General features: G+C 35.8%; 1 protein-coding gene across 1 annotated transcript; it reads right to left on the bottom strand.

The window, feature by feature from the left end:
• Window positions 1-1,651: 1,651 nt before the first annotated feature.
• On the bottom strand, window positions 1,652-23,811 carry Aprt (adenine phosphoribosyltransferase). The gene is made up of 4 exons (XM_090378631.1): window positions 23,669-23,811; window positions 19,553-19,790; window positions 16,528-16,606; window positions 1,652-1,855 (listed from the first exon to the last, which is right to left on the bottom strand). Exons 1-4 carry the CDS (start codon window positions 23,749-23,751, stop codon window positions 1,719-1,721), a joined length of 537 nt encoding a protein of 178 aa, XP_090234757.1. The 5' UTR covers window positions 23,752-23,811; the 3' UTR covers window positions 1,652-1,718.
• Window positions 23,812-24,688: the final 877 nt, after the last annotated feature.

The following is a 24,688-nucleotide window of genomic DNA, read 5'->3' on the forward strand; positions in this document are numbered from 1 at the left end:
TCTTGCTTTCTTGGTGATTCCCTTCTACTTCTGACTTTCTCTCAGGGTAACACGGAATTTTTTTTTTTTTTGGCGGCATAAGCCTCGGCTTCCTTGCACCATATGGCTAATGATAATAATAATAACTCTTTCAGCAGTGAGTTTGGTGCATGTGTGAGTCCCTTTGAAGTGGAATTTTATAACAGTGGATTCTGAGGAGTGATTTTTTAAAAATGAAAACTTTGTACAGTAATGCCTTAAAATATTAATATGTTCTTAATTTGACCATATTTACCAACACTAAAGTTATTGTCAAAAATCAAATCAGAATTTTAAACAAAAATGTGTTAATATAAAAAAAAAAACAATTTGTAAAATAATCTACAAATAAATCCATCATTAATTTTTGATACAGCAATATCCTCTACATTCTTGTGTTAACTGATTTGGTTTTATCAAAGTCTGGATCTGAATTCCACAGGAATTCTCATTTGACTTTTGTAAGCCCAAATCATACAGACAACTTAGATTAACAAGTGTGATCTTTGATTTTCAAAACTATTTCTGTGGTACCATCTATTATAAACTGTCTACAATTAGTTGAAAACACAGAGAACAGATGGTAGCACATGGCAAAATTTCAAGGCAATTTGTACATTAAGTAGTAAACTTCAAAATGTAGATCTATGTACATACTGCTGAAAAGGTTAAGTGATGTTCATCCATATTGAAAAAGGAAAATTTATTCCTGATATATATATTGGCAGTATAGCATGATGCTTTATATGCCTACAAAGTTTTAATATTTCCTTACAGGTAGAATAAAATCTGGACACAAAATATATTACTAAACATTGGTCTAAAAATAGAGGTTCCCAAAGTGTGAGGCATGCCCACCCCCAGGGCACACTTGATTTTTTGGGGAACACTTGTTGTTTCACGAAGCAATATTTTAATGTTGTTGTTATGTTATTTGGTTTTTAGGAGCATCAGCAACTAAGACCATATTGCTCTGGGAATATGTGGTGGTCATTCCCTGACCTTTCCGCATCCTCCGTATTTGGTGGTCACGGACTCGAACTCCGGTCTAATCAAGAAGCGTGTGCTACGCACTGCTGTTCCTGGCCACCTGGCTATGGAGGCGCCCCAGTATTTTAATAAAATATGGACAAACCGTCACACTAATCCAGATATGAAGCATTTTTTATTTATTTCTATTATTACATTTGATTTCTTTGAAATTAAATGTACTGAAGTATATATTAATTTATAAAAGTATGTAAAATTCATAGCTAAATTTTAGGACATATCAGTTTTTTTGCACTTGTTCTGGAACTTGGAGGGGGGGGGGGTGGATGTGAAATTTATGAAAAATTTTAAGAGGCTCAAAGGTATATAAGTTTGGGAACCTCTGGTCTAAAAGCATTGTGCTTTTAAAATTATAAAAGAAATTTTATCAAAAAAATTTCTTTTTGCTATTTTTGATATGTCAGCCACCTATTTTTTTTTTAAGCTATAACTTTTAATGTCTACTTATTCTCCCAGCTGAAACCATCAATAAATACAACTTATCTCCAACAAAGAAGTTTTTCAACATTATTGCATATTACAACTCTAACAATAATGAAAAAAAAAATAAAATAAAATAAAGAAAGAATTCTTTGGTAGTATGTTTAGCTGCCTGCTTAGTCAATTCCCAGAGATAATTACAAATAGGAGTTTCACCTAGATTTAGCATCCTAAAAATGCATCAGTGAAAATACAGGAACAGTAAGTAAGTCTCTTCCTTTCAGCTCAGATAGTTCTATAACCACTACGCATTCTACTGCCACTCCACCTAAATCCTGGATCAATCGGACTGCAGCAGCCATTGTACCTGAAAATTAGAGATAATTAATATTTACATATTTGCAAAATCTTCTAAAAGTCACATTTCTAATGGGATAAAAATATAATATAATAATATAAGATAAAAATATAAATATAATAATACACTCTCATCACACATTGTCTGTCAAATTCAACAAGCTGTCCTCTTGAGAAAAATGGTCAGCCAGAAGAAATAAACGAGTTCATTGAATGGTTATAAAGTTAATGATATTCTTTATTTATAAACTGAATTAGAATTGGAAAGCAAGATAATCAATAAACAGAACTCCTATTTAGGGAAAGTCTGTCTCTTGACTCATATTACATTAGAGCAATATTAGTTCTTCATAAATAACAGGTTATGGAACATTCATATCATTTTAGGATTAGGCAATTTTGTAAATTGATGCCTCCAGGAGTCATAGTGGAATAAATAAATACATGGGCTCTGTTAGGGTAACTAAGAGTAGAAACAGGTGCATGTATACTTGCGTGTACACCAATGCTAGGAGTTTAGTAAATAAATTTGATGAGCTTGAAGTGCCAGTCAAGACATCAAAGGCAGATATTGTTGAGATATCAGAGAAGTGCTGTCACATAGATATAAGCAATGCAGAATTGGAATTTGGGGAGTACAATGCATACAGAAAGGATAGACAGGACAGGAAGGGAGGAGGGGTTATGCTGTTAGTTAAGAAACACAAAATCTAAGGAAGTGCATCCAACTGATGCTGGTGAACAATACAAGGTTGAGTCTGTTTGGGGTGTCATAAGCACTGGGAAAGGGAAAATGGAAGTAGGTGTGTGTTATAGGCCTAACAAATCTGATGAGTATAATGAGCAACTGTGCAGAGAAATAGAGTGGGCCAGTAAATCAGAATGTCTTATAATGGGGGATTTTAACTTTCCAGATATTGACTGGAACTTGTGGGTTGGTCACTCACACACTAGCAAGACTTTTTTGGATTTATTGGATTACTGTTTTCTACAGCAGCATGTTTGAGAGGCAACCAGAGGGAGTAATACTCTTGATCTGATTATCAGCAGTGATTATTCATGCATTAAGAATTTTCAGATAAAGGAACCACTGGTTGACAGTGATCACAATGTACTGATATGAGAATATGGGAATTACTTAAAGATGTAACTACCGTCAAGGCTAAAGTGAAGGGCTTTTGCTTTCGTAAAGGTGACAACAGGGGTCCCAGACAGTTTTTAAATTCTGTACAATTGGATAAACTGATGATGTTACCAACGTTGAATTCTAAATGAGAAGCCTTCAGGGACTCAATCTTGGAGGCTACTAGGCTTTTCATTCCAACGAAGTAATACTGTTCAAGGTTCAGACCTAAATGAATGTCAGATGAACTAATGAGGTTCGTGGCAGAGAAGAAAAATGTATGGGATGCATATAAAATATCAGGTGACACAGAAGCCTATGGCAGATATAAGCTTGCCTGTAATCAAGTCACAAAGAAGGTTAGGCAGGCAAAGGCAGATTACGAGAAATCTTTGGCAAAGGATGCAAAGAAAAACAGCAAAGAGTTATTTACTTATGTAAACTTTAGAAGGAAAGGGATGAATTAGATTGGACCACTGAACATAGATGGGTTAATTATTGATGATCCAGGTAGCTGATTAACTGAATGAGTATTTTGCATCTACATTCACACATGAGGAGTTATTCAATGAGGGGAATGCCAGATGTTTATCAAATCCTAACAGGGAGCTAAGTAATTTTGTAATAACTGAGAGCAAAGTAGAGGAGAAATTGTTGAAGTTAAACATAAGGAAGGCACCTGGGGTGGAAGGGATCTATCCAGTTATATTAAAGGAGGCAGCAAAGGAAGTAAGCAAACCCTTAACTATAATTATGAGAGCTTCCTTGGAATCAGGGGAGGTTCCCCATGGACTGGAGGTGTGCAAATGTATCATCAATTCACAAAGGGAGTTCAAAAGGTGACAAGTAACTACAGACCTGTTAGTTTAACTTATATCCTGGGGAAAAATAATAGTCATTGGTTAAAGAAGCATTGCAAGATCATCTAGACAAGACTGCTTTTTTTTGTTTGTGTTTTAGGATTTTATGGCGCATTAGCATCTAAGGCTATAATGCGCCAAGTAAAAAAAAATGTAAAATATAAAACTATAATATTACAATTGTTTGTATATTATTGTGAAAGAGCATACGATATAAAGCATTCATAAAGCATAACACGATACAAACATTCTAGATAGAGTTATTTAGATTAATAAGTTGTAAAAACTTAAAAATAGCTGACACGTTGTCATTGTCTGATAAAATCTGTCTTAGTGTATAAGGTTCAGACAGATGGCTAAAACATAAACGACAGTCATTATAAAAAGACGGACATTCAATTAAAATATGACGGACTGTTAAAATGGTGTCACAATTTCTACACATAGGACGATCATCTGGCCTCAGCAGATAAGATAAGCCTGCAGTAATAGTTAAGACACAGCATGGGTTTGTTAAAGAGAGGTCTTGTCTGACCAATTTGATTGGATGTTATCATGTGGTTACAAAGGAACCGAATGTTAAAAATAATTTTGATATCATATACTTGGATTTCAGGAAAGCTTTTGATATTGTTGCACATGGAAGATTGCTGTACAAATTGGAGAGATATGACATTAAGGGTAAGTTTCTACAATGGATAAAGGGATGGTTGAGTGGGAGATGACAGAGAGTGGTAATCAATGGACAATGCTCTTCATGGACAAATGTTATTAGTGGAGTTCCCCAGGGTTGGTGCTCGGCCGATTGCTGTTTTGTGTATTTATCAATGATACTGATGGAGGTATATCAGGATTAATGTGCCAGTTTGTAGATGATACAAAGGTTGGCAGGGTTGTTAACAACAGTAAAGACAGTATGCTACTGCAACTGGGTTTAGACAAGTTGGGCAAATGGGCTGAGGTGACAACTGAGGTTTAACATTGACAAATGCAAAGTACTGCATATGGGCAGCAATAACCCAAGAGAAACATACCAACTGTGTGGTACTACACTTAGGCAAGTGGAAAAGATCTGGGAGTAATTGTCCAGTCAAAAATGAAGTTTGCTGAGCAGTGCAGACAGGTTGCTAGGGCAGGTCATGGAGTCTTGTCAATGATATATAGTAATTTTGCTAGCAGGGACAGGAAGGTGATTATCCTGTTGAACAAGGCAATGGTCAGGCCACACCTAGAGTACTGTGTACAGGTCTGGAGGCCTCATTTTAGGAAGGATGTAATGTTGCTAGAATGAGTACAAAGAAGGGCAACAAGATTGGTGAGGAAACAAAGGGGGTGCTCTTACCAAGAAAGGCTTAAGTTCTGCAAATTGCAGCACCTGCGAGGTGATCTGATTGAGGTATATAAGACGTTGAATTGGTTTAACAAGCTGAATGCTGATGGGGTTCTTTCTCTTGCTCAGATTAAGAACCTGAGGGGGCATAGATTCAAATTGAGGAAAGACAGTTGTAGAATACATGTGTGGAAATTTGCCTTTAGTCAGCAGGTGGTTGATTGGTGGAACAGACTTTCATCTATTGTTGTGGAAGTTGATAGCCTAAATAAATTTAAGGCTGATCTGGACAGGCATTTGGAACAAATGGAGGGGGTGAAATGGAAGGTGTTTTTTTTTTTTTTTTTGGCTGATGCTGCATAAGCTTGCCTTCTTGCATCGTATGCATCTACTAATGCTAATACTACTACTATTAACTGAGGTCTCAAGGGCAATCTAATGTCTTACGTTGGGTATGTGTGTGGTATGGCTGTTTATTGGCGCATTAGCTGCTATGGCTATAGTGCGCCTTCTTAAGTTGGTTAATAAAAAGAAATATATGAAATCCATTATGGATGTTGTTTATTTTTATTTTGTAATGTTCCTGTAAAGATCCTTGGAATTTCTCAAATTGCATTTCCACCTTTGTGTTCTGTCTACTAGCTCACTTTCGGTCATATTCCAGTAATCTATCATTTTTACTACCATCGTTAATTTTAACATTCTTTTTTTTTAGTCCATGTGAGTTCATCATGTTAAAAAGGAAAAGGGCTGTTCTTTCTGAGCAAAACCTAGTTCATCAATAAACATGAAAAAGGTATTAAGTGTCAGCTTTAATGAGTCTCTATTCAACTGTATGAATAAAAGAGCATGCTGCTCTAGCAAATATAATGATGCTTCAAAATTTACATAGTACCATTCACAGAATGTGGGGGAAGCAAGTTTACTGCTTTTCTTTTTAAAAAAAATTATGTCCTTATTAAAATTAAATAACATTATTATAAAATTTGTTTTTCTCACATTTACAAATTATCATTTTTGAAGATTATCTGTAATTTTGATTATCTGGGAAAATTTTTTTTCTAACCATTAAGATAATCAGGAGTCTGCTGATTTTACAGTTAAAATATTAACTGTAAAATACACTACATCTTATTTAACTTAGTTAATGGGAAGGATGGATTTAATATAGCTAGAAAAATCCTAATGTGAAATATTGAAAGGCGTTAATTAATAATGAAATTAAAATTAAATGAAAAACTCCACAAATTAACATTACCAGAAGCATATGAGGCAAGAAAACAAGCTTATTCAGCATCAGCCAAAAAAAAAAAAAAAAAAAAAACCACTTCCCATTTCACCTATCCATTTCCTCCAATAGTTTATCTAGTTCTTCCTTAAATTTCTTTAAGCTATCAACTTCCACAACAACAGATAGAAGTTTGTTCCAGCAATCAACTATTCACTGTCTAAAAGCCAACTTCCGCACATCTGTTCTACAATTTCTTTCCTCAACTTGAATTTATGCCCCCTCGTGAATAATCTGAGCAACAGGAAGAATCCCATCAACATTGAGCTTGCTCAAACCATTTAAGGCCATAAACACCTCAATCAGAACATCTTACAGGTGCATAGTCTCCAGACACTGCAAATTGCAGAACTTAAGCCTTTCTTGGTAAGAGCAACCCCTTGTTTCCTTCACCAATCTCATTCCAGCAGCTCTACATCCTTTCTAAAATGAGGCTTCCAGATCTGTATGCAGTACTCAAGATGTGAGCTGACCATTGCCTTATATCCTGCTAGCAAAACGTCCTGTATATCATTGATAAAATCCCATGAGCTATCCTAGCAGGCTGTCCGCACTGCTCAGAGAACTTCATATCTGACTGCACAATTACCCATGGTCTTTTTTTTATTTTCCACTACCCTAAGTGTAGTACAGGGATTCTCATTATCTGAGGATAATTGGTTCCAAAAAATTCCACTTAAAATGGGAACCACATTTTCGTAATGTTTATTATTTAAATGAATGAACCAGGCATAATATTTTAAGAGTTTAAGATTCTATATCTATATAATATATAATAGGGATGGGATACACTTAAATAGAAAGGGTGCAAGAATATTTGCTGATGCTATCGAGGCAGTGTTAGGTGGGTCGGAAAACTGCTAGCTTGGGGGGAGACAAAGACCAATAGATTGACAGTAGCCACTGGCAGAGGTGAAAGAGATTCTTGCACTGCTTCTATTAGAATGAGCAGAAGCCTGAAAAACAAGATGCATGATATTTCAGAGACTGCTGGGAGCCATTGTGGTACAAGTAAACACATGGGTTGTGTTAGGGTAGCTAAGAATAGAAACAGGTGCAGGTATAGTTGCGTGTACACCAATGCTAGGAGTTTAGTAAATAAATTTGATGAATTTGAGGTATTGCTCAAAACATCGAAGGCAGATATTGTTGGGATATCAGAGACGTGGTGTCACACAGATATAAGGGATGCGGAACTGCAATTTGGGGAGTACAACGTCTACAGAAAGGATAGACAGGATAGGAAGGGGGGAGGTGTTATGCTATTAGTTAAGAAACACATAAAAACCAAGGAAGTGAAGCCAGTCGACATCGCTGGACAGTGCAGTGTGGAGTCAGTTTGGTGTGACATAAACATTGGGAGATCAAAATTGAGAGTAGGAGTGTGCTATAGGCCTAATGACTCTGATGAGTATAATAAGGAACTGTACAGGGAAATAGAGTGGGCCAGTAAATCAGAGTGTCTTATAATGGGAGATTTTAATTTCCCAGATATTGACTGGAATTTGGGGGCTGGATACTCACACACTAGCAGGGCTTTTGTGGATTTATTGGATGATTGTTTTCTGCATCAGCATGTTCGGGAGGCAACTAGAGGGAGTAATACTCTTGATTTGATTATCAGCAGTGATTCTTCATGCATTAAGAATCTGCAGATAAATGAACCACTAGGTGGCAGTGATCACAGTGTGCTGAAGTGGGATTTACTCAAAGAGGTAACTACCATTAGGGGTAAAGGGAAGGGTTATTGCTTCCGTAAAGGCGACTACGATGGACTGAGACAGTATTTAAATTCTATACAGTGGGACCAACTGATGATGTTACCAACAGCAAATTCAAAATGGGAAGCATTCAAAGAACTTATCTTGGAAGCTACTAGGCTTTACATACCAACTAAGAAATATTGTTCAAGGTTTAGGCCAAAATGGATGTCAGATGAACTAATGAGGCATATGGCAGACAAGAAAAATGCATGGGATACTTACAAATTAACACATGACACAGAAGCCTATGATAGATACAAGTTGATATGCAACCAAGTTACAAAGGAGGTTAGGCAGGCGAAGGCAGATTACGAGAAATCCTTGGCAAGGGATGCAAAGAAAAACAGCAAAGAGTTCTTTACTTATGTAAACTCTAGAAGGAAAGGTATGAATCAGATTGGTCCACTTGATATTGATGGGTCAAGTGTTGATGATCCTGCTCAGGTAGCTAACAAACTAAATGAATATTTTGCATCGACATTCACACATGAGGAGTTATTCAGCGAGGGGAATGCCAGAGGTGTATTCAACTCTAGCAGTAAGTTACAGAATCTTGAAATAACTGGGAGTAAAGTGGAGGAGAAACTGTTGAAGATAAACACAAGAAAGGCACCCGGGGTGGATGGGATCTATCCAGTTATATTAAAGGAGGCAGCAAAGGAAGTAAGCAAACCCTTAGCCATAATTATGAGAGCTTCCTTGGACTCAGGGGAGGCACCCATTTACTGGAAATGTGCAAATGTGACCCCAATTCACAAAGGAGGATCAAAGGCTGACACAAGTAATTATAGACCTGTGAGCTTAACTTCTGTTCCAGGAAAATTAATGGAGGCACTGGTTAAAGAAGCAGTGCAGGATCATTTAGACAAGACTTCAGTTATAGCTCAGACACAGCATGGTTTTGTTAAGGGGAAGTCTTGCCTGACCAACTTGATTGGATACTATGATGCAGTCACAAAAGAACTGGATGCAGGGAATAACTTTGATATTATATACTTGGATCTTAGAAAGGCTTTTGATACTGTTGCACATGGAAGACTGCTACACAAATTGGAGCAGTGTGACATTGGAGGCAAATTGCTGCTATGGATAAAGGGGTGGTTGAGGGGGAGAAGACAGAGAGTGGTAATCAATGGACACTGCTCATCGTGGACTGATGTTATTAGTGGAGTCCCTCAGGGCTCAGTGTTGGGTCCATTATTGTTTTCTGTATTTATAAATGATATTGATGATGGTATATCGGGATTAATGTCCAAGTTTGCAGACGATACAAAGGTTGGCAGGGTTGTCAAGGACACTACTGACACTATGCTGCTGCAACAGGATCTGGAAAGGTTGAGCAGATGGGCTGAGAGGTGGCAAATGAAGTTTAACATTGACAAATGTAAAGTACTACACATGGGAAACAGCAACCCCAGAGCAACGTATCAACTCGGTGGTACAACACTGACAGTGGTAGAGAATGAAAGGGACTTGGGGGTGGTTGTGCAGGCAGATATGAAGTTCTCTGAGCAGTGCAGACGGGCTGCAAGAGTAGCTCATGGAGTATTGTCAATGATATACAGGAATTTTTCCAGCAGGGATAAGGAGGTGATTATTCCATTGTATAAGGCGATGGTCAGGCCACACCTAGAGTACTGTATACAGGTCTGGAGGCCTCATTTCAAGAAGGATGTAGAGCTGCTGGAACGAGTACAGAGAAGGGCAACAAGATTAGTGAATGGAACAAAGGGGTGCTCTTACGAAGAAAGGCTTAAGTTTTGCAAATTACAGTGTCTGGAGACTAGGCACCAGCGAGGTGATCTGATAGAGGTGTATAAAGCCTTGAATGGTTTAAGCATGCTCAATGCTGATGGGATTCTTCCTCTAGCTCAGAATAATCACCTGAGAGGGCATAAATTCAAATTGAGGAAAGACAGATGTAGGATAGACGTGCGGAAATTTGCCTTTAGCCAGCGTGTGGTTGGTTGGTGGAACAGACTTCCATCCCTTGTGGTGGAGGTTGATAGCCTAAATAAGTTTAAGGCTCAGCTGGACAGGTATTTTGAACGAACAGAGGGGTGAAGTGGAAGTGGTTTTTTTTTTTTTTTTTGGCTGATGCTGCATAAGCTTGCTTTCTTGCATCAAATGCCTCTACTAATGCTAATGCTAATGCTAATATCTGTGTAGATACGCCACAGACAACTTTTAAAGAAAAACTATGGTAGTAATGTGAAAGGCATCATTTCATCTGTATCTCATATTGTGCTCATCCTCCACAACGAGTTGCCCATGTATTGCACTACCTCGAATAAGTAATACTTCACTAATAGAGAAGACTGTTGTTACTTATTCTCGGTGGCACCCACTCAGATGACACCATTTCAAAGCTAGTTGGCTTTTCATTGGTGGGTGAAAAGCCAATGAAAAGCCAACTAGCTTTGAAACGGTGCCGTCTGGGTGGTTGCCCACTGAGAATAAGTAACAACGGTCTTCTATATTAAGTGAAGCATCACTTATTCGAGATAGTGTAATAAATGGTAACTTGTTATTTAGCAATTAGCATTGCTAAATAATAATTGCAATAGTGTTGCCTATTCGTGGGATTTGTGAGTGATTTAGTTCAGTCAGTGAGTGGGAGTAACTATCCCTTTCTTCTTTCGATGGCATTTCTTCCTCTTCCTCTCCTACTATCACCGTCCTACATATTTTTGTTTTCCAAGTCTAATAGGGATGGTATGTGGATAACAGAGTATCTTATCCCATACCATTTTGTAAGCGGTGCCCACTGAGAATAAGTAAAAAATAGTCTTCTCTTAGTGAAGCATTACTTATTCGAGGTAGTGCAATATATGGTAACTCGTTGTGAAGGATGAGCATGATATGAGATACAGATGAAATGATGCCTTTCACACTACAATCATAGTTTTTCTTTAAGAGTTTGTCTATGGTGTATCTACACCAATATTATATAGTAATGTTTATTATGTTTACTTGTACATAGTAAAAAAATGGATGAAGGAACTGAAAAATGAGAAAATTATTGTAGACATTTTTTATTATAACATGTTGCACAATGTAAGGTTAAGTAAAGTTTACTGAAGTTACACTATTTTTCAGTTGTACAAATAAAGAATGAATCGGGAGTTTTTATTTATTTTTTTTGCCGTATTTTTTCAGATAAAATAGTGTTGTAGCATTTAGTTGTCTTTATCTTCACGCTTAATTTTTGTTGCAAGATCATGAAGAAGATCATTCTTACAAAAAATATTAAAGTGGTTGGTCAATTTTCTCAAGGAAAAAAGTTTTAATTCTTTAATTTTCAAATACTCGTAACTGCGGGGACTCGGGTACCGGGGACCCCCTGAACGACACAATATGCTACTCTGGGGTTCCTCTACTGATATGCAATACTTTGCATTTGCCAGTTCGTTTCTCAGCCAATCTGCCTCACTGTTCAAGATCCTGTTGCAGAAGTGTACTGTCATTAACCACCCTGCCAACCTTTGTATCATCTGGAAACCTGGACATTAAGCCTAATATGCCTTCATTGATAAATATAAAAAACAACAATGTGGGGAATGTAATAATGAAATTAAAATTGAATTAATAACTCTATATTTTAGCATTAACATTAGCATATAATGCAAGAAATATACAGTATCAGCCAAAAAAAAAAGACTTCCCATTTTCCCCTATCCATTTCCTCCAATAGTTTGTCTAGTTCTTCCTTGAATTTTTTAATTGGTAAATATTTTGTAAGCAAAATAATTAGTTCATTGATACAAGGTGAAAAAACTATTGTTGCTTATAAAAAACACTTTGCATTCTAAATGTAAAAGGTTTTTATTCTCTTTTAAGGAATGTAACTGGTTTTTCAAACAATGGGCAGTAAGACATCTGTAGTTTCTTCTGTAATTTATTACACATTTAGTTCACAAATTTGTGTAATAATTTCGGAATTAGCAAACAAGAAATTCTCTGCTTATATTTTCATTTGATTCTCTCAAAATACTATATTTTAGGTAGAGCAAAGTTAAGCTAAGCTGTTATGTACTACTGTAAGCATGCTACCTACACCGTTAGCCAGATTCACAAGAGTATCACACCACATTATTCATTGGGCTGCAAAATGTTTGCAAAACATAAACATTTGGTGCTATCCATCAATGACAAAACCAGGGTGGGGGAAAGCAATAATTTGTTTTTAATAATGTTGTACTAAAAATGTTACCATTTTGGTTGGGAGTAGATTGTCAATTTCAGACATTGGATGAAATCCCCAATTGATTCCCATGGTATCTTAGACACTTTTTACCACAGCAAGCCACAGCTTAATCCTGTTTCATTATTTGATATGTACTAGCTACCATGTAAAAACCAAACATGAAACTGTTTATCAGAATGGAAATAACTTTTTTAGTGTCAATCTTGTGTCTCGAGAGGAGAAGACCTCTTCTTCTTCTAACATATACTGAAATGAAAAAAATACAATGATCATAAAAAATATACCTTGTATCTCTTCCCAAGTCATATGTCATTTTATTATCCGTATACAACAGTACTAAAATTAAACTGAAAGATGAACCTACATTTTTAAAATCGGAGATTTTCTTTATTTATTTTTTTAAATGGCACATAAGGATTCACAGATCATGAGTTAGCCACCAAAAATTAATTCTTATTTAAAAAATGTGCTATTTATATTAATGAAAGAATGGACTGGATGAAATCCTTTGTCTTATTTCCAAAATAATTGCAATTGCTAAAACTAAAAGTGACTTGCTTCTTGGCTGACAATCACACTACCTTGACTACACCCATTACATGATTTATATCTCACTATTGAATTATGGCTACCTATTTCAGAAAAGAGAAGCTTTTTACATTCTTAATAAAATGGTTTGGTGCTTTCTAGTTTCAGATTACTTTCTTTCTACTTTCTAGCATATCAAAGTGCAAACTTTGATATGGCATTAGCTTGTAAATGAAGTATAAAATTTTCTCCTTCAACTAAACTTTCATTAAACTTCAAATTTCACATTAAGGCTCTGAAATATATTGATTTTGATGCTTTGAATGTTTACACTCTTGTATTGTGTTATTGTTTTGTGTAGATTTTATTGGCACGTATTACCCGTCAGCCTCCGTAGCCGAGTGGTCAGGAGTGGCAGTGCAGTAGCACATGCTCTTTGAGTAGACCGGGGTTCAAGCCCCTGACTGCTGAATACGGTCGATCTGCCAACCCGCACTGGACCAGCGTGGCAGATTATGGTCCATTTTCCTCAGCATGAATTGTTGAGGAGGCTTCCATCCTGTAGTGGGTTGATAATGGTTGCACTTTACCTTTTACCTTACCCGTCATCCATTTTATTGTATATTACATCTACACAAATATTGTTCACAGGATAATCTGCATGTTGTTTGGATTAAAGAACCCTACTCTCTCCTCTCAGATTAACTAATTTCATTTCTGATAGTGAGACAGTTTAAATCCAATTTCTAGTAATATTTGAACTCAAATCTATCCACATGATAAAGCCAGGTGGGCAGGAGCAGCAGTGCATAGCACACGCTTCTTGATTAGACCAGGGTTCGAGCCCGTGAGTTACCAAATGTGGAGGATGCGGAAAGGTCAGGGAATGACCACCGCATATCCCCGGAGCAATGTGGCCTTAGTTGCTAATGCTCCTAAAAAAAAAAAAAAAAAAAAAACCAAATCCACATGATAAGTGTGTATATGTGTGTCTGAGTGAGTGAGTGAGTGAGTGAGTGAGAAAGAGAGAGAGTTAGGCATACATTTTTAGAAGTGTCAGTGTATCATCAATCCATAAAGATGGATTAAACAATAAAGCAGGCTGACTTCGGTAATAGAAGTAATGATTAAGAATGATGCAATACAGGTGGTAGCGAAACAAATCCCCCCCCCCAAGATACATAAACCCTATGCTATTTAACAAGAGAACTACAATCCAATCAGCTGAGGAGGCACACTGTTTGTTATTTGGTTTTTAGGAGAATTAGCAACTAAGGCCATATTGCTCTGGTCATTCCCTGACCTTTCCGCATCCTCCGTATTTGGTGGTGATGGGCTTGAACCCTGGTCTAATCAAGAAGCGTGCTACGCACTGCTGCTCTTTCCCACCTGGCTACGGAGGCGAGGAGGCACACTGCTGTATAAACTGGAATATACACTGGAATACATCCTTAGACGGATGGTACCTACAAGACAGGAGATAAACAGTTATAATTAATGGTTACGCTTCAAAATGTGATAGGATTAGATGCATGGGGATTAGTGCTTGGACTGTTTTTGATTTTTCTTAAATAACTGGAATACAGACCATTATGTCAAAATTTGTAAATAATACAATGAATAAGGAGAGTGGTTTAATGACCAACATCAAGCAGTGCTAAATCAGAATGATTTATAGAGGATTTAGGACAGTCAGATAAGTGGAAAATGCATTTTAATGCCACAAAGTAGCAAACATTATATAGCAAATAAATAAATAAAATTCTGTTTATACACCAGAGGTTCCCAAAATATGGGGCTTGCCTTCCCTGGGGGGGTGCACATGTTGTTTTCATGAGGTAGTTTTTTAATGAAATATGGAAACTATCCTACTAATCCAGGTACGAAATGTATTTTATTTCACTCTTTGAGATCAAATCGAGGGTTTAGTGTCAAACAATGTTAACTACAAAATGATTTTGTAGTTATGTTGTTTGATATTTTTTGTCATTTTTGTAATTAACCAAAAAAGTCATTTGACATTCTTTTAGTTTACGGGAAATGTACTTACAGCCTAAGTAAGCTTACTTGTAAAGTACAAAAAAAAAAAAAAAAAAAAAAAAAAAAAATGTAAAGTAGAGAGAGAGAAAGAGAGAAAATCTTTATTGTACACTATAGATACAATAATGTACCCGCCACAGCTATGAGGCCAGGGGCTTGACAAAGATATAGGGTAATAAAAAAGTACTAGAGAGATACAATTCTATGACATGGCATGCATTGTTATTTGTATAAAGTAAAACTAAAATTATCGCAAAAAGAAAATGCAATTTTGTAGTTAACATTATTTGACCCCAAACCCTCGAAATGGCGCCTCCGTAGCCAGGTGGGAAGGAGCAGCAGTGCGTAGCACACGCTTCTTGATTAGACCGGGGTTCGAGCCCGTCACCACCAAATACGGAGGATGCGGAAAGGTCATTCAGGGAATGACCACCGCATATCCCGGAGCAATATGGCCTTAGTTGCTAATGCTCCTAAAAACCAAATAACAACAACAAACCCTCGAAATGTATAAATTTATAAAAGTATGTATACTCATAGCTAAAGTTTACATTTTCTGGAAGATGGGAGGGGGGGGGAGCACAAAATTTAGGAAAAATTTTAAGGGAGCATTAGGCATAAAAGTTTGGGAACCTCTGTGTTATGGCCAGAGGAGTCTACAATTTCATTGCAATTGCTTTTATCGCAGCAAATAACCCAAATGGAACTGTTTTAACAATTGGCTCTGAATATTTTGTAATGTACAGTTTCTTGTAATGCTCACTTTTACAATGTGCGAGTCTGCATCTGCAACCACCTGCTGGTCCTGCATTTCCCCTGGCCAGTAGTTGGTCTTGTGACTAGGGATCATCTCTGGTGTGACAGTTTGCTTGTAAACTGCTTTTACAGTTTACAAGCAAACTGTAAAAGCAGTGTCTCATATTTTAAGTAAATGGCAGATTAACTTTTGGTGAGACCATAAAAAAGTAGTAGTCATAAATAAATTTTAAAAGTAGTTCAAAACCAAGGCTTTGTTTGTTTGTATTTGGTTTTTAGGAGCATTAGCAACTAAGGCCATATTGCTCCGGGATATGCGGTGGTCATTCCCTGACCTTTCCGCATCTTCCGTATTTGGTGGTGACAGGCTCGAACCCCAGTCTAATCAAGAAGCGTGTGCTAAGCACTGCTGCTCCTTCCCACCTGGCTACGGAGGCGCCAAAACCAAGGCAACTCATAGAGAAGGAAAATTCACCAGGCAGTTTAAATCTTGCATGGAAAAGAGAAAGTGTGAAAGTCTTCCTATTTTTCATAATTTTGAAAAGGCCAAAAAGGCCAAACTGATGTTATATATGTAATTCCAAATTTCTAAATAATTCAGTTACCCTGATGTAAAAAAAATTATTTTTTATTAAAAATTTTTTAATATTTTTAATAAAAAATGTATTTTTTATTAAAAATAAGCATGATAGCACCTTGTTTTACAAAGATACACTTTCTTATTAAATAACTAACTTAAATAAGTTTTATTAAATGTGGAATACAAAAGCTAATCAATGAAAATCACCTCCAGTTGCTAGTAGATCATCAATCACAATAACTCTGTCCCCTTCTTTAATAGCATGGCTCTGCATTTCCAGTGAATCCTAGACAGAAATACATATTTAAACACCACAAAACACTTTAATTTTAACAAATAAAGGGCAAAGGTAAAGAAAGCCAACACGAAAACCATGGCAAACTTCGGGGAACTTACTGAAGAAACTTGTTTCCCGCCACCGCAATTTCTTCTTGCATTCTCAGTAAACAGATGGTGCATGTTATCGCTAGTGGTAGTAGAAGTCGATAACGATGTATTGACTAGTTTTTTTCTCATTATTAAAAGCAGATTATTGGAGTTCATGAGTGTAATGCCTTTGTGGCAGAAATTTACTTACAGGTACACCCGCCAGTCTTAGGGTGTTCATCTCCCCCCCCCCCCCCGTTTCCCCGCTGTTTTCAAAAAAAAGGAAAACAACTTCTATTGCCACTACCGATAACACGCACCATCTGTAGAAGTCATTTTCCTATTTTAAAACAGTGGGAAGGGGATAAACACCCTAAGACTGAGGCAGTCTGGAGGGTGTACCATAAGTAAATTTCAATCCACTCACGAACTCCAATAATTTACTTTTAATAATGAGAAAAAAACTAATCAATACATCGTTACCGACTTCTACTGCCACTACCGATAACACACACCATCTGTTTACTGAGAATGCAAGGAGAAACTATGGTAGTGGGAAATGAGTTTGCCTGGTAAGTTTCCCGTGGTTCTTGTGTTGGCTTTCTTTACCTTAGCCAAATAAAGTTGTAAAGAGCAAAAATTACTTAAAGCAGTTATAAATAAATAGCATTTATAAATATCAGAACTGAAATTTTTTTTTCAGTTCTGATATTTGAAATCTGTTGTCAATTGTTAATTGGTTTCTTAAAAGTGTGAGAGAAAACGGTGGTTACAGAGCAATAGAAATGCATACTATAATGATAATTGGTTACAGAGAAACCATAAACTTCAGCACTCATTTTTTAGATAAATTTTCACTTCTTTTTCATTTTTTGGATAAATAAATTTTACTGATGATAATTTTACTGATTTACACATATAATGTGAATATCAAGTTATTCTTGAAAGTGAACACTCTTGATCTCTACATACCAGGAACTTGAAAACCAGAAATCAAGGTCTGTCACTTCTGGAAGCATAACCTCCTTTCTAAAGGGACCTAGAGTTGTTTGCATCCTAGCCTTCTTATTTTGGGACTTCCTTGTAGCAACAAAGATCAGTGAAAGCCAATCTTCTTGCAACAAGAACAAGAAAGATTTCTCTCTCTGTATTCATCTAATCATCTGCATCTAAAAACTTCCTCACTGTTACTCAATGCTTTGAAGTTTTTGGTTTCATCTTTTCCATATTTTCATTAGATGACTTAATCTAACTAACTGAACCAGATCTTGAGAGTGTGCCATCAACAGTTCTTCAACATCACAAGGCTCTCATTCCACACTTAACCAGTTACCCATCTCAATCCTTTCTTGCATTATTTGACTGTCTTCTCTTGAAATCCAGGGAAATAGGCAACATATTTGCACCATAATTAACTTCATATAATAATTACATAATATAAACTAACTCCACCAGAGGCAATGTTGCATACTGCAATCTGATCACTGAAACATTTCCATAATTCTTTTACAGTGGACTTTTCTATATTAATTGCTACCAAGCATTTAGTGAATATAACCATATAGTAGTATCTCTTGATATTAATAATTATATTCTGGTCCATGAGCTGCATGATCAATTTTGAATTCACATCATTAAGCTTGTTTGGGGAACCATCAACAATGCTCCAGGTCATTCTGGAGCAGTGTCAATGATTTGCATGGTTTTGAGGGAGAGTGCAAGGGAGTGTATTGAACTATTGACGTTAATTAATCGGGAAACTTTGGACTCAGGGAAGATGCCTTTGAATTTGAGAAGTGCCAATGTATCACCAACACATAAAAGTGGTTCTAAGAGTGAAGCTGATAACTACAGACCGGTTAGTCTGACTTCAGTGGTAGGAAAAATCTTAAAATCAGTAATTAGGAGTGCAGTCCAGGAACATTTAGATAGATATGGCATTCTGAAGGACACACAAATGGCTTTGTTAAGGTAAATCATGCTTAACTAACTTATTAGGCTATTTTGACATATTTTACTCAGCTGGATTTAGGGAATAATTTCGACATAGTTTAATTGGATTTTAGCAAAGCATTTGACTCGGTCCCTCATGAGAGGTTGCTGTATAAGCTTGAACAGGTTGGGATTACTAGTAAGATTTTAAGATGGAAGGTCAACCATATAAGGAGAGATTATGTGGGCTACAGAACTTGGCAACAAGGCACCTCAGAGGTGACCTGATTGAGGTTTATAAGACTCTGAGAGGGATTAGTAAAGTAAATGAAGGTGGAATCCTGTTCTAAATAATTCTAGAACTAGGGGTTATAAGGTTATAAATTCAAATTACAGGATTTGAGGTTTAGATTAGATTGTAGGAAGTTTTCTTTTAGTCAGCAAGTCATCGGTAGCTGGAACAAGTTGCACTCGCAGGTAGTTGAGGCTGACAGTTTGAATAAATTCAAAGGTCTACTGGATACTTACCTGTGTGAGGAGGGAAGCATATAATTTGTGTTTTCTTATTTTTGGTTGTGGTTTTTTTTTTTTTTTTTTTTTTCCTGCCAGTGCAGCAAAAGCCTGTGGCTTCCTTGCACTATATGGTGAATACTATTACTAAAACTGGATGACTGTAATGAGATGATTACAAAAGAGTGTCTTAAGCTTATGTTCAAAATGATCCTGCAATTCCAAGTTTTTCTTTTATCCTAAAATACAGTGGACACCACTAATTGTAATCATTTCGGGACTCACTAAAGTGATAACAGTAACCGAAGAAACAAGAATCAGCTGTTCAGTGTTGTTTATTAAGGTAGAGTGGAAAACGTTACAAAAAAACGAAAGTGAATACAGAGAAAACATTAAAATCAAGCATTATAAACAATATACTTACTTTTCCATATTCTAAAGTATATGATACCCTTTTAGTCTCTCCAGGAAGTTTTCCTGGCTTGCGGACAGGTATGAAAGGCACTTTCAATCTTAAAGCAAGAACTGGTGCTATTATAAATCCTCGAGCTTCAAGCCCAACAATTCCTTTGATATCTAGCTTATTTTCTATTATATGGTTTTGTAAAAGACTAATAAGGTCTTCAAATAAATGTGGGTCAGCAAATATTGGCAGTAATTCCCTGGGAAAGAGGAGGAAAAGCCATTCAAACATATCATAAATATTTACTGTATTATTTAAATTAAAGATAAGGTCACATTTACTCAATTTTTATTTAAATTTAATTTTAATCACTAACCATGAATCTGCTTTTCAACAATATACTTGTTTTTATGGAAAACACAACAATTTGCAAATAAAATTCTAACACTGCTTATAGGCATCACACATTTAAGTAATGAATTTTTAATCGAGAGAGAGAGAGAAGGGCTACGGTTTTTGTTATTAATTTGGTAAGTTCATTAATTAAGTTTTTTTATGGTAACAGTAGTCATTACCTGAATATGTAATGTTCTGGGGTTTCATCACTATTACTTTCACATGGTTTAAGAGCAATTAATTCCCTTAAATTATTTTTGGTTAAAAACAGGGAGTTCATATTCACTTTACGTGCCTTCTCTCATTTACATCTTAAATAAACATCCACATATATCTTTTCCATAATATATTATTCATAGCATTATTCTTTAGAGCGGTGCTTCCCAACTTATGGTCCGTGATGGGTTCTAAAAAATAAAAAAAGCTTTTTGGACCTTGCCTCATATAATAGTGTATATGATAACTGTTATTATATACACTTGAAAGCAACAAACTAGAATAACAGAATAACTGCTTGTGTTAAATGCAGTTAAAGTAAGTAGGCAAGAAGTAAAGGTGGTTTCCAGAGTTCAAAAGATTGTAAAATGCTGCTTGTGAGTACTGACCAAACAGAAGTCAAACATTATTATAAAATACATATTTTAAAAAAACATTACATTATAGATAATAAAATTATAAAATACAGTTACCATACAGTATATAACAAAAATCTAGAAGATATGTACCAATTACAAACAGATGTAAATAAACAATAAAACTAAATGGTACACGGTGCCTTCATCATCCACAAACTTCTCCATGGATTTCGGACCACTCGTTTGGAAAGGTCTAGGTTCAATCCAAATGAATGAAGGAATTTCTAAAGTCCTCTTTAATTGAGCCTACAGCCAGCTGATCTCAGGCAAAAATAGGGTTCCCCTTGCTTTTTTGGCATACAAACTGGCCTAATGAGTATGCACTTCTGCAGCAGTGCCATACTTAGACTTCTGTGGGTCCCTGGTGAAATATTCATCTTGGGGCCCCTTGCAAAAATTAAAGGTGGAATTAGCAAAATTGAAAAAAAAAAGAGGAAACACTCAAAAATTATTCAAATCATAATTATTTATTTAAACTTAAATGACTAGTACATTATTTACATAAACTTAAAAGTTTCCCATCATTTCCTTATGATATTTACTTGATATAAATTTGTCTATAATGTCTGATGTTTTTATACCTTTAAACACATCTTGTTCTATTGACATAATGGCCAACCATTAATTCTTTCTTGGCCAATTGTTGTTCATGAACACGTTTTAATCATTTTGAGCTTTGAAAAACTGCTCTCCAGATGCAACTGGAATTGGTAATATTAATAATATCCGAAGAGAAATAATGATGTTGGGATATAATTCAACTCATAAATAAATAATAAATTATCCAACTAACAAATAAATGTCAATAATTCTAAGCAACATATATATATTTTTTCCCTTTTAAAATATGTTGCAAAGATTGAATATCTTGATGACAATAGCCAACCATTAATTTTTTCTTGGCCAATTGTTGTTTGTGAATATGTTTTAATCATTTTGAGTCTTGAAAAATTCCTCTTTGGCACTAATGTCGCTACTCCCGTCTTCACCAATGAGAATTCCTTCAAGGTGTTGACATTTCGTTTCTATTGCACTTTCAAATAAATTCATGAAGTTTTCTGATTTTAGAATAAGATGAAAATCCGAGGATATTTAATTGATCTGATCAAATCTTTCTTGTAGGCTAACTATAACTACATCAATCATTATATTAAAAAATTCTGTTTTAAACCTTTTGGTTGGATCAATAGAGCATTCATCTGATAAATTTTCATAGGTAAACTCGTGCTCTTGTCTAGAAACTTGCACTTCTGGTAACACTTTTGTTGTTGTTATTTGGTTTTTAGGAGCATTTGCAACTAAGGCCATATTGCTCCGGGAATATGCGGTGGTCATTCCCTGACCTTTCCACATCCGGTGGTGATGGGCTCGAACCCCGGTCTAATCAAGAAGCGTGTGCTATGCACTGCTGCTCCTTCCCACCTGGCTACGGAGGCGCCTGGTAACACTGACGGTACTTCCAATTCAACTGCAATGTCTATAGATTTATCCATGTACAATTTAAATCCTGATGTTCTAAATTCATTTAGTTGACTGAGAGCACCTTTTATCAATATAATTGCAGTGTTCAAATCAATTGTACTACTTTGCATGGCTTTACTTTATTTATAACACTCAGTGTTTCATACAAAACAACTACACTTATAATAAATTTAAAAGAAGTAATTTCTGTTAACAAACCTTGTATTTCATACTGCAATTTTGCATATTTTCCTTTGGCCTGTTCCTTGATTTTGTTTAATGCAGTCTCGTAACTGATATCGTTATATTCAGAGCAAAGCAAACAGTTTTAAATGTGACTCTGCATTATTGTGGGTTTTTGTTGCATTAAAACTAAGTTTAAATAATAAAAATATGCAAATAGGCAAAATAAATAATTTCTTTTAATATATGATTATAAAATAAATAAATTTACTGCAATATAAATAAGACAATATTGAATATATATGTATATATTCTTTTTGTATAATTAAAGTATTACCTTAAGAAGCAACCATTTTTTTATATTTTAAAAAAATTAAAATATCGGAATTCAGGCCCCCAAAATTCCCGAGCCCAGGACAACCGCCCAGTCCACCCATACCTAGGTACCACACTGTTCTACAGACAGCCACACAATATGGATCTGAGCAATGAGTTTGGGTACCATTAAAATAAGAGTAAAATCCCATTACAATGAGCTTCTTGCAGTACACAAATAATTTTACTAAAACTTCATTCATTTAAAATTAATTCAAAACAAATCATTATTTGTTCTAAATTATAAATTCTGCCAGTTTTCTAATATATGAATGTCAATTTCTACTTTAATCACATAGATGAATAGTAATTTTTACTTTAATTATATAGACTTCAAAAATTCAAATGAGACTTACAAAAAGGAGTATTTGTTGTAATGGGATTTTATTGTAATTTGAATTTCAGACCCAGTCTAGGAATACATAATATAGTACAAGCATCAAAAGCTACTGTTTGTTTTTATTGTTTATTTACATTCTTTTAATTTGTACATAACTTTTAATTATACTTTAAAGTATGCCTTTTATGTTTTTATTATTTATAATGTAATTTTATATGACTATATCAACTATAAATTTGATTGGTAAAGGTTCTAAGGAACAATATTTGAAAGACAAACAATAAAAAGGTTAGTAAGAATGGGACGAACAAAAGGCCACACCTTTTTAAAAGGCTTGGCAGAAATGAGCAACTGAGAAAAACTTCTGGGAGAAACAGTCTGCAGATTTAGATTTGTTCGGTTTTTACTGCTAACGTATTTTAGGCAGTCATCTATATACTTAGACCTCATCAAGACAGTCCAAGTTTTCTCAGTGGAAGCAAGAACTTTCAATGCGTAATTACACATTTTGTGTAACTCTTCCTCAGTGGTGCAGATGGGCACTGATTTGCCCTAATGTTTTTTTGTAGTCATCCTAAAATGAGAACAAAGAGAAAGAAGCTATGTATATAGAGTGAGAAAGAATATATAAACATATAGATAAAAGCCATGACGTTTATCAGTAGGCTTGTAAAAGCAAAGAGATTAAAATTGTTTTGAATTTATATTGGACTTCAGTAATCAGGTAAATAGGGTATATATTCTTACCTGTATATAATGCCTGGTTTAGGAAAATCAGGATAAGACTTGACAGCTTTTTTTAAGTTATCCACCTTAAAATTAAATGACATTTTAGAACAGTAGCTTTGAAACTAGCGCATCAAATAAAACCAAATCACATAAAACAGGTCCATTCGACAATCACGTTGACGTTTCCTCTAGTCAGCATGCATTTGGCGAGTTTAACAGTTACGTAGCCCAAAACAAGTCTACTTTTTTTTTTTTCTAGTTCATTATACAATGCCCAAGAAAATAACAAAACACAAGGTTTTTTCACGAATATTTTATTGCGAAGAGTATTGCCAAAGGCGAATATTTGATATAATAAGCATCCTGGCATGCAATTTACAAGTATCAAATCCAACTGTCCATTTATCACCTTACAGAGCCGCACATTATGCAAATTATTCATGCCTATAAAAACATGGGCTGTGACCATATCACTTTATTCCAGTTTTTTTGGCCTGCTCAGTGGGATAGCCACATCTCCAGTACTCAGGATGGCAAAACATTATCGGTTAGATCCGCGTACCCCTGGGGGTTCGTCGACCAGTTCCCAGAGGGGGGGGGGGCTCGAAACGTTGGTAGACCATATATATATGCATATACATATATTCATAGGTTATATATATGGGTCGGCAAACTTTTTTAGATTTTTCAAGGGACCCGTAGATCTCAGTAGTTTGAGAACCACTGGGTTAGATGATTCTTTGAGATGGCTGGTGATAGGACGACTTAAGCAGGAAGTCGCTGGCGGATTTGGCACTTTGGATTAATGTGTCATGCAGTGTCGTCAAGTCTGCGCGACCAGTGGTATCGTCACCTTCCTATCCACACCGGGTGGAAAAGGCCCGGGTTCGAATCCCGTCGATGACGACAGGAACTTTAGTGGGCTTTATTCACTCCGTGGCTGAGTTAGTCGGTCTCAGTCGTAGATAGCAAGGTTCCCCCCCCCCCCAGAAACTGAGGTTTATTCGTCCAGCAAACAGGCAAATTGACCAGAGAACA

The sequence above is a fragment of the Mastigoproctus giganteus genome, chromosome 7 (genome assembly GCF_048544385.1).
Source record: "Mastigoproctus giganteus isolate SK-2022 chromosome 7, ASM4854438v1, whole genome shotgun sequence".
In the NCBI taxonomy this organism is placed as follows: Eukaryota; Metazoa; Arthropoda; class Arachnida; order Uropygi; family Thelyphonidae; genus Mastigoproctus; species Mastigoproctus giganteus.